Below are 11,970 nucleotides of genomic sequence, written 5' to 3'. Positions count from 1 at the left end.
TAAGACTGCTGACTCTGAATGACAGGTACTGGGTTCGAATCCCACTCAAGTTGATAAAATTTAGTTTAAGCTTATCATACTTTACTGAGCCAGGAGTCCTCGATTACATTTGTGTATAGAACACAATCTTCACTTCACAAGACCCAGGATAGACCAGGGGTTAAGACATCTGACTCGGAATGAAAAGTACTGGGTTCAAGTCACACTCAGGTTGACTGTATTTTGTTCTACCTCATCAAACTTTACTGGGCCATCAGTCCTCGATTACATTTGTGTATGAAAAAAAATATATCTCATCAAGACCCAGGATAGCTCAGTGGTTAAGACTGCTGACTCTGAATGACAGGTACTGGGTTCAAATCCCACTCATGTTGACAAAATTTTGTTTAAGCTTGTCATACTTTACTGAGCCAGGAGTCCTCGATTACATTTGTGTATAGAACACAATCTTCTCTTCACAAGACCCAGGATAGACCAGGGGTTAAGACATCTGACTCGGAATGAAAAGTACTGGGCTCAAGTCCCACTCAGGTTAACTGTATTTTGTTCTACCTCATCAAACTTTACTGGGCCATCAGTCCTCGATTACATTTGTGTATGAAAAAAAAATATCTCATCAATACCCAGGATAGCCCAGTGGTTAAGACTGCTGACTCTGAATGACAGGTACTGGGTTCGAATCCCACTCATGTTGACAAAATTTTGTTTAAGCTTGTCATACTTTACTGAGCCAGGAGTCCTCGATTACATTTGTGTATAGAACACAATCTCCTCTTCACAAGACCCAGGATAGACCAGGGGTTAAGACATCTGACTTGGAATGAAAAGTACTGGGTTCAAATCTCACTCAGGTTGTGTGTCTTTTGTTCTACCTCATCAAACTTTACTGGGCCACAGTCCTCGATTACATTTGTGTATGAAAAAAAATTGTGTCATCAAGACCCAGGATAGCCCAGTGGTTAAGACTGTTGACTCAGGTTGAAGAGTGTGGGGTTCGACTCCTGCTTGGGTCGATGTGTAATTTAAAAGATCAGCTGGAGGCTGCAAGTTGACAAATATTGTAACTGTGTCATTTCTCCCATGTAATGTTAAAATAATAATTTAATTTACTTTTTTTTTATCCAATTACAATTAACCTATTTTATTTTATTTGTACCCAGGAGAGCTCATTGGTCAACGCTCTTTATTTATCCTATTCCCACCCACCTCAGGAGTTACACTCACTCGTACACACTCCTACACACACACAAACACACGCACTCATTCTCACACACACACACACACACACACACACACAGGTAACCCCTGAGGTGTCATCATTGACTATTTGACATTTTATTTTGGATTATTATTAGCTTTAGTGTTGACTTAATTTTTCAACTATATGTTAGTCAAAGAAGTAGCACATAACATTAGTCTGTGTGGGGGAGAAGAAGCAGCCCACAATGTATGTCGTCTTGACGCCATACTGCCAAATTACTGACTCCATGTATGGGATTTGAACTCACTACTCCTGTATTAGGAGCCCACAGTGTTGACCATTGAGCTATCCTGGGTCCCAACAAAGTTTGGTTCTCGCTCATATACAAATGTTATCAGTGAACTATGATCAAGGCAAAACAATAAACTAACGCCTCCTAACAATGGATTTGAACCCAGTAGTTCTGCATGAGAGGCAGCAGTCTTAACCATTGAGCTATCCTGAGTCTTGTTGGACGTGTAGTCTGGCTCCTTCATTAATGGAATCGTGACATCTGTCCCAGTAAACTACGATTGAGGTGGAGCTCAATTTTGAACTGAAGTTACATATCAAACCAATTGGGATTCAAACCCAGTACCCCCATATTTGAAGATCACAGTGTTGACCATTGAGGTATCCTGGGTTCCATCAAGACAGGATTTTCACTAATATACAAATGCAATCATTTAACAATGATAGAGATGAAACAAAAACCAAGATCTTGTGGATTTGAACCCAGTAGTACCGTGTGAGAGGCAGCAGCCTTAACCATTGAGCATTTTGGGTTCTACTACTTCATGATCTGGATCAATATACCAATGTTACATACCTGTTGTTGAGTAGTTGGTGTGTGCCATGTCTCTCAGGTGTGACATACCTGTTGTTGGTGTGTGCCACGTCTCTCAGGTGTGACATACCTGTTGTTGGTGTGTGCCATGTCTCTCAGGTGTGACATACCTGTTGTTGGTGTACCAAAAAGTTCTATCTTGGTTTCATCTGACCACATGACATTCTCCCAATCCTCTGCTGTATCATCCATGTATCCATTTTGTTATAAACTCAACTCGTCGTATTTGGAGAATACTAAGTTGCATCCCAAGAACACCACACCTACTGTGAAGCATGGGGGTGGAAACATCATGCTTTGGGGCTGTTTTTCTGCTAAGGGGACAGGACGATTGATCCGTGTTAAGGAAAGAATGAATGGGGCCATGTATCGTGAGATTTGGAGCCAAAACCTCCTTCCATCAGTGAGAGCTTTGAATGGTTGACCAAATACTTATTTTCTACCGTAATTTACAAATAAATTATTTAAAATTCCTACAATGTGAATTCCTGGATTTTTTTTCCACATTCCGTCTCTCACAGTTGAAGTGTACCTATGATGAAAATGACAGACCTCTGTCATCATTTGAAGTGGGAGAACTTGCTGACTAAATACTTTTTTGCCCCACTGTATGTATACATTTTACAGGACTCTCATCGTCTGCCTCAGAGACCCAAGTAGTTTTTAGTGTATTATGCAAATGAGCCATGTTAGTCATTGTAGGAGCCAGATCATGTGTGTATGTCACGTGGTGTTTGTGGATGTGTACACAAGGAACAGAAGCATGTGTCACGTGACATAGGTGGCCGTCACCATAAAGAAGGTTTTTTTACCTGTACTCAAGAGGGAGAGAGGAAAGAGTAGAGCTCGGTAGCCATCATTTCTGCTCGGTTGGTAGAGTGGCCGTGCCAGCAACCTGAGGGTTCCAGGTTCGATCCCCGCTTCTGCCAACCTAGTCACTGCTGTTGTGTCCTCGGGCAAGACACTTTACCCACCTGCTCCCAGTGCCACCCACACTGGTTTCAAAATGTAACTTAGATATCGGGCTACACAATGTAAAGCGCTTCGAGTCACAAGAGAAAAGCGCTATATAAATATAATTAACTTCACATTAAATCAAATAATTTACTGTATTGTGAATTGTGATTGAAAAGTATGCCAAGAATAAACGTGTGGAATGTTTATTAAAAATATGTATCATGGAATAAAAACAGTATTTTCCAATAGATGTCCTTTACTTGACATTCCGTCTTGTCAGTCTCCCGCTACGTGTCTTGAAGCCTGCAACAAAAAGTAAGTTTACCACACTTACAGTATAATCTACAAAAGGTTTATGTGTATCAAAACACATGCAAACTTGTTAGCACACGCAAAGCTGATCTAAATATTTGTCGATTAATGAGCAAAATAAGGAGTGCAATCCATCCCATCCATCCATTTTCTACCGCTTATTCCCTCCATTTAACATATTTGTCTTAATGATGTATGCAGAATATATGTTGATTATCAGAATGCCCACAATACTGGGAGGAGAAAATGCAAATACAAATCACTCAACATGAACAGTGAGATTTATCAATGCTGAAAGTGTCCTGCAGGCAGTATCGTGCCTCTTAAAAAGTCTGAAATCTGCGTGCAAACTGGCATAGTTGCACACAGGGCTGTGAGAAAGGAGGCCATCACGCTGCAAAGACAACTGACATAGTTGCACACAGGGCTGTGAGAAAGGAGGCCATCACGCTGCAAAGACAACTGACATAGTTGCACACAGGGCTGTGAGAAAGGAGGCCATCACGCTGCAAAGACAACTGACATAGTTGCACACAGGGCTGTGAGAAAGGAGGCCATCACGCTGCAAAGACAACTGACATAGTTGCACACAGGGCTGTGAGAAAGGAGGCCATCACGCTGCAAAGACAACTGACATAGTTGCACACAGGGCTGTGAGAAAGGAGGCCATCACGCTGCAAAGACAACTGACATAGTTGCACACAGGGCTGTGAGAAAGGAGGCCATCACGCTGCAAAGACAACTGACATAGTTGCACACAGGGCTGTGAGAAAGGAGGCCATCACGCTGCAAAGACAACTGACATAGTTGCACACAGGGCTGTGAGAAAGGAGGCCATCACGCTGCAAAGACAACTGACATAGTTGCACACAGGGCTGTGAGAAAGGAGGCCATCACGCTGCAAAGACAACTGACATAGTTGCACACAGGGCTGTGAGAAAGGAGGCCATCACGCTGCAAAGACAACTGACATAGTTGCACACAGGGCTGTGAGAAAGGAGGCCATCACGCTGCAAAGACAACTGACATAGTTGCACACAGGGCTGTGAGAAAGGAGGCCATCACGCTGCAAAGACAACTGACATAGTTGCACACAGGGCTGTGAGAAAGGAGGCCATCACGCTGCAAAGACAACTGACATAGTTGCACACAGGGCTGTGAGAAAGGAGGCCATCACGCTGCAAAGACAACTGACATAGTTGCACACAGGGCTGTGAGAAAGGAGGCCATCACGCTGCAAAGACAACTGACATAGTTGCACACAGGGCTGTGAGAAAGGAGGCCATCACGCTGCAAAGACAACTGACATAGTTGCACACAGGGCTGTGAGAAAGGAGGCCATCACGCTGCAAAGACAACTGAACAGAGAAGCCTTTGTTCTACGTGTGCATGTCATATTTGGACTGTTAGAAATAAAAAGAAGAAGATATATATTCAGCAATATCATTTTATAGCTGCTGGACAACTTAAAGGGCCGATTAAACCAAAGTCTATTAATTTATGTTGTTTTTTAATGGTATTCCTTTTTTGATTTAGAAAATATGCACCGTATTTTTCGGACTATAAGTAGCAGTTTTTTTTTCATAGTTTGGCCGGGGGTGCGACTTATATTCAGGAGCGACTTATGTGTGAAATTATTAACACATTACCGTAAAATATCAATATTATTTATCTCATTGACGTAAGAGACTAGACGTATAAGATTTTATGGGATTTATGGATTAGGAGTGAGAGATAGTTTGTCAAAGGTATAACATGTTCTATATGTTCTAGTTATTTGAATGACTCTTACCATAATATGTTAGCTTAACATAGCAGTTGCTTATTTATGCCTCATATAACCTACACTTATTCAGCCTGTTCTTCACTATTCTTGATTTATTTTAAATTGCCTTTCAAATGTCTATTCTTGCCGTCTGGTTTTATCAAATAAATTTCCCCCCAAAAATGCGACTTATACTCCAGTGCGACTTGTATGTTTTTTTTCCTTCTTTATTATGCATTTTCGGCAGGTGCGACTTATACTCCGAAAAATATGGTATTGAACAAATATATAAACGCAACACTTTTGTTTTTGCTCCCATTTATCATGAATTGAACTTAAAGATCTGAAACTTTTACTACACAGAAAATATATATTCCTCTCAAAAATTACTTACTGGGTGACATGTCCGGTGAGTATGCTGGTCATGCAAGAACTGGGATGTTTTTAGCTTCCAGATCCTTGCAACATGAGTTAGTAAATGTTATTTATAAAAGGTGATGGCCTCGGGTGATTAGTACAAAAATGGGGCTCAGGGTCTCGTGACGGTATCTCTGCGCATGGAAAATGCCATCAATAAAATGCACGTGGTTTCGCTGTCAATAATAACATACCAAAACCTCTGTATTGTGCCAGACGCCATTGAGTGTGAGCATTTGCCCACTCAAGTTGGTTAAGAAGACAAACTGCAGTTAGGTCGAGACCCCGATGAGGACCACGAGCATGCAGATGAGCTTTCTTGAGACAGATTGATTGATTGATACTTTTATTAGTAGATTGCACAGTTCAGTACATATTCCGTACAATTGACCACTAATTGGTAACACCCCAATACGTTTTTCAACTTGTTTAAGTCGGGGTCCACGTTAATCAATTCATGGTAGTTTCTTACAGTTTGTGCAGAAATGCTATGGTTAAGCAAACCAATTGTTGTAGCAGCTGTCCGGGTGGCAGGTCTCAGCCAATCAATATGGTCTGCGGCTGTGAGGCCAGTTGGATGTATTGCCAAATTCTCTGAAACACCTTTGGAGGCGGCTTATACTAAACGGCCCGGGCTACTGGGTGTGAAGTTGGAGAAGATGCAGGTGGAGGCCCCCTTGGTGTCCTGGGTTGTAGATTACCTGACTGACAGACCACAGTATATGCCACTGCAGGACTGTGTGTCTGACAGGCTGGTCAGCAACACCGGGGCCCCGGAGGCTACAGTACTCTTCCCCCTTCCTCTACACCATTTACACCACCCATTTCCACTATCAGTCAGAGTCCTGCCACCTTCAGAAGTTTTCTGATGACTCTGCGATAGTGGGGTGTATTGAGGAAGGTGATGACGAGGAATACAGGACACTGGTGGAGGACTTTGTCACATGGTGTGGAAAGAACCACCTCCAGCTCAATGTTACGGAGACCAAGGAGCTGGTTGTGGACCTGGGAAGGAGGAGGAGTACTCTGGCGACCCCTGTTTCCATCAAAGGGGTGGATGTGGACATGGTAGAGGATTATAAATACCTCGGAGTACACATGGACAACAAGCTGAATGGGTCAAAACACGCTGAGGCCCTCTACAAGAAGGGACAGAGCCGAATCTATATTTCCTTTGGAGGCTAGGATCCTTCAACGTCTGTACAAAGATGTTGAAGATGTTCTACGAGTCACTGGTGGCAGGCGCCCTCTTGTACACCGTGGCCTGCTGGGGCAGTGGGCTGAGAGTGAGGGACACATACAGACTGGACAAGTTGGTAGAGAAGGCCAGTAACAAGATGGGAGTGGAGCTGGACTCTCTGGCGGTGGTGTCAGAGAGAAGTCTAGCAAAACTCCTAGCCATTATGGACAACACCTCCCACCCACTACACTCGGACCTTGCAGAGAGAATGAGCACCTTCAGTGGAAGGCTCAGACTCCCAAAATGCAACACGGAACGACACAGGAGGTCCTTCACACCGACAGCCATCAGACTGTATAATGCATATGTTCCTTGACTGCACTTAAATGTAGAATATATTTATATTATTCATATATATTATATTATTTATTATTATCATTGTTTATTGTGAGCGAACTGTGGTGCTGAATTTCCCCCAGGGATCAATAAAGTACTTTCTATTCTATTCTATTCTTATGGCGGAGAAATAAACATTTAATTGACGGGCAACAGCTCTGGTGGACATTGCTGCAGTCAGCATGCCTACTGCACGCTCCCTCAAAACTTGCGACATCTGAAGCATTGTGTTGTGTGATAAAACTGCACATTTCACAGTGGCCTTTTATTTTGGACAGCTCAAGGCACACCTGTCAGGTTGGATGGATTATCTTGGCAAAGAAAAAATGCTCACTAACAAATGTATACAGATTTGTGAACAATATTTGAGAGGAACAGGTATTTTGTGTTTATAGTCAAAGTTTTCGATCTTTGAGTTCATTTAAATTGGGAACAAGAACAAAAGCGTTGCGTTTTTTTTTTTGTATTTAGTATAACTCCTTAAAAAAATGTCTTGCAATATGCAGTTTGATCATTCCTGCTGCAAATAGTATACATACTGTGATTCTATATTGCAGAAAAGGTGTTAGATGATCGATATGTGCTATAATCTAATATAAGCCCCCCTCCAGTGTGGAGAGCATAATAACATGAATGTAGAGGGAAAGAAGTGTTTCCAAGGGCACATAATGCTTCTAGTACACAAAAATAGGGTGATCTGTGCCACTTTTGCTGCTATCAATTGCACAAAGTAGATCACATACAACACGTCCACCAACAGTACATGCAATTTTATAGTTTGCGCACACAGATAAGTGTGCGGGAATTGGATCCTCAAAGATCAGGCTCTTAATATTTTCAGAAAATGGGAGTATTATTAGAATCAGACCTGCAGCTGGCTCTGTATTGTTCTTTTTCCTCCTGCCTGACGTGGATTCGGTTCTTGCTGAGGTGTGTTTGCTGATCTTCTTGTGGGTGTGGCTTCTTCTTGAGGTCCATTTTCTTCTTCCTTTGCTGCTTTTGTGGGCTTTTTGGCTGCTTTTTTCTTCACTGTGCTGTCAGAGTTGTGTTTCCTGGACACCTGAAGTACAGCCACAATGGGGTTAGATTTCTATGTGCTGGTGGTGATTACCTACTGAATATACCTTTTTCTTGCGGGGGTAATCATGGTCTGCATCTGTATCTTTTCTCTTTTTGGCCTTTGGAGACTTTGATTCTGGTGTGTGAGAAAAGATAAAGACACACTAAGCTTTCTCTTATGTGTAATGGTATCTCAACTATTTTTTCTGGCGTTTACCTTTAGGAGCCATAGGACCTGGATCGCCCTGAAATGACACCATTTTCTATTAGTCAATACGTGCTACAAATATAGTTGTTACGTATGAAAATGTGTTTGCATACTTTGAACCACATAGTCCTGCCATTGTGGTCGCGTACAGACTTCATTCCATCCACATAGTAACACTGCAACCAGGCCTCAAAACCTGAGTAGTCTTTCTTCTCTGGATCGTAACCTTTCCCACCTCCATAAACAAAAAGTCTAAATAAGAGGAGCACCTTTGTGTCGTTGTCTTCCCCCCACCCCGATCAACCTTGAAACATGGATTCTTACCTAAGTTCACCACCTCCAGCGGTACTGTGTGGCAAAGTCTGAGCAGGTCTGTATTCTCCTCTTCCATTTTGTCCTTTTTGGCTCCCTTAACATTTTTGGGCAAAATAAACTGTTAATAATCGAGGTAAAATACTTGTTTGTACTTATTTGACCTTTTTGCTATGGATCTCCTTTTTTACAGCTTTCTTGTCTTCACACGCATCCTCTGACTCGAGGCCTTCCAGCACAGTCCGGGCAGGCACAAAGGGTGGAATGTTCAACCTGGAAGACACACATGGGCATCTTTCCAAAAACAGAAGGTATTTTGTGTGGAAACAGTGCTACACTTTTATAGTAAACACATTTCCAAGTGAAATTAGGAATTGCTTGTTTATTCATCCAAGATGATTAGAATCTGGGGAATACAAAAACATTCTTCACTCTCCTTTTCAGATCACGGTGACCTGAGTATGTATCTTCATTCAATGGTCATTTCTTTTACAGCAGGCTCTTTGGTGAAGTGTAATATTATTGCTAGGAGTCTTGCAAAAGTACTTCACACAGTGGGCACGGCTGTAACAAAATAACACTGCAATGTACTGTCAACATGTACAAAACCCCAAACCAGTGAAGTAGCACGTTGTGTAAATGGTAAATAAAAACAGAATACAATGATTTGTAAATCCTTTTTAACTTATATTCAATTGAATAGACTGCAAAGACAAGATATTTGATGTTGGATCTGAGAAACTTTTTTTTTTGCAAATATTAGCTCATTTTGGAATTTGATGCCTGCAACATGCTTAAAAAAAGCTGGCACGAGTGTCAAAAAAGACCGAAAAAGTTGAGGAATGCTCATCAAACACTTGTTTCCCATAGCAAAGCAAAATTGAAGATGAGATCTCATGTATGTCTTATATATATCTCCTAGACATAAAAGAGCACTAATGGAGACCAAAGTAGTTTTCTCATTCTTCTCAAATGTATCTCCTGAGAAATAAGGCTCACAGTGAGCACTATGAGAGATCTCATAGTTGTCTAATAGTTATCTCTTTTCCCCATTTCAACTAAGACCAAAATGAGAGATGAATGAGCTGGTCTCCAATATGTCTCAATTATGACTCAGTGAGAGAAACACCTGGTTTTGTTTCTCACTACTCACTGTTTGAGTTCTCAGATGTCTCTTTTCTATTTCGGCAAAAAGACAATTGATGAGTATTGGTTTCAATATGTCTCAATGATGTCTCAGTGAGAGATATACTTGGTTTTGTCTCTCACTGCTCACTATTTGAGTTGTTAGATATACCCGTTTTCTAAAAAAATGCATTTTAATGGGCTCAATTTAGTTATACCTCAATCATATTCCAGTTGATCTCATGCCAACATTGGGAGAAAATAATGAATTCAGACAATATGGATATATGGTCTGTAATCTAAATGGTTTATTTAAATAAAGTTGGACTTAATTTGTTGATTTCTTATCCACACGTCATGTACAGTAACTCAGTGACTACAATTGTGAGATTTAAAACTGAACCCAAACAATACTGATATGATCACAAGACACTTTGTAAGAGCTTTTAACATTTGTGAACTTTCTAGAGCAGTGGTTCTCAAACTCTTTTAACAAAGTACCACTTCAGAAGATATTTGGCTCTCCAACCACCATCATAAGGACTAATATTAAAATACAGTAGCATAGTAGGCCTATGTATTCATTAAAAAGGACAGTGGCTTTATTAAACAAGTAAATGTAATATATTTGCCACTGAAATATTACACACAATGCAAAAACATCATCAACAATGATACTCCATATACAGTACATATTTACAGAATCCACGGCAACATCACATCAGTGTGTATTTTCAGAGCATTTATAACAATGATTAAAGATTTGATTTGTGGCTTCTTAGGCCAGTTCAGTTCTTCATTATTTCAAACTTTTCAAGTGTGTTGGGGAAATGAACTGCAATCACTATGCCAGGCATAGATGTGAAGTCAAGGAAAACAACTTTACCCAATATGTCATCCAAGAATACTACTGTACTGCAGAGGTTTCCAATAGGGGAATAACATGACTGCATGTCTCATATGTTACACTATCTTGCAGCAAAGAAAAACCTGCATGTTTATATTCACCAACGAGGGCCCATTTGGCACATGAATGTGCTGTGGTAAACAAGAAATCAATCTGTACATACTTTAAAAAAAGGATGAGAACCTTTCTTCTGACACACTGGTCCCACAAAGCAGGCATTTTATTTGTTTACTTTCTATTGGCCCAAAACAATTCTTGGAGGATTTATGTAATATAGTAGGCGATGATGCAGAGTGGGATAAAAAAAAGTTTTGGAACTTCTGCACACTGTTTAAGCAGTCTGTGTTCAGACTATCGGGATAAAGCAACTTGAACATTTTGAGCATATGGCTTAGGGCCTTACCTGTGACTTTAGGACAGTTTACATAACCCATGCTGATCAGAAGGCACTCTGCCATGGTTTCTGATGCATTGTCATGTATTGGTTTGTCTGTTGTGTCCTTGAAATTGGACTCTTCTGCACACTCCTCACTCAAACCATCTCCAAATCCTTCATTAAACGTATGTCCGTCATTGTACATCCAATCCCCTATATCAGGGAGAGCTTCCTCAAATGATTGAAATGGATCATACTCAGCATCGACATGTCATTCAGTTGTTAGGCCATCAGGAGGATGTATGAGGGCTGATCTGGAAAATGGTTTTCCATTCTCTTCGATGGTCAGAAGTAGAAATATTTTCATGTGCTGAAATTAAAATAGAATACAAATCACTAAAGGTTTTTTGATAACATTTTGTCACAAGGCAAAACGTATAACATCTCAGCATATCGCTCACATTCTTACACTCCAAAGTTTGTCACATTTGAGCAGGATTTGCTTTGTGACAAAATTCACAGCAAAACATTATTCAGCCACAGAAGACGGTGGGTGTACCTGGCAGGTGGGGAGAGGCTTGATGTTCCAGAGTGGTACATCCTGCACGGTCACCTGAAGGTTGGATGTGTTCCATTTGAAGAGCAGTGTTTTGGGCTCCTTCAGGGGGCACCGCCTCATGCAGTGTTACCCTGCTGCTACCCCCTGACACAAAGAAGAGGAACCAAAAAACTCTAAAGATTCAAATCATTGAAAAAAAAAAAACAGACAAAAACATGCAAAACAAGAAGGAAGTTGACATAAATTGAACACATTATACAAATCCAGCTAATGGAATGCATTTCCTTTTTCCCCACATCTTGAGCGCATT

The 11,970-nt window shown here is 41.0% G+C and overlaps 1 protein-coding gene across 1 annotated transcript; it reads right to left on the bottom strand.

The window, feature by feature from the left end:
- Positions 1 to 2,168: 2,168 nt before the first annotated feature.
- LOC133547877 (endonuclease 8-like 1) lies at positions 2,169 to 11,505 on the bottom strand. Its single transcript, XM_061893352.1, has 7 exons — positions 8,858 to 11,505; positions 8,706 to 8,790; positions 8,495 to 8,616; positions 8,391 to 8,418; positions 8,239 to 8,309; positions 7,983 to 8,174; positions 2,169 to 3,347 (listed from the first exon to the last, which is right to left on the bottom strand). Exons 2-7 carry the CDS (start codon positions 8,770 to 8,772, stop codon positions 3,321 to 3,323), a joined length of 507 nt encoding a protein of 168 aa, XP_061749336.1. The 5' UTR covers positions 8,773 to 8,790; positions 8,858 to 11,505; the 3' UTR covers positions 2,169 to 3,320.
- Positions 11,506 to 11,970: the final 465 nt, after the last annotated feature.

This window comes from Nerophis ophidion, unplaced genomic scaffold (assembly GCF_033978795.1).
Source record: "Nerophis ophidion isolate RoL-2023_Sa unplaced genomic scaffold, RoL_Noph_v1.0 HiC_scaffold_225, whole genome shotgun sequence".
NCBI classification, from domain to species: domain Eukaryota; kingdom Metazoa; phylum Chordata; class Actinopteri; order Syngnathiformes; family Syngnathidae; genus Nerophis; species Nerophis ophidion.
This window is presented reverse-complemented; position numbering and strand designations above follow the sequence as displayed.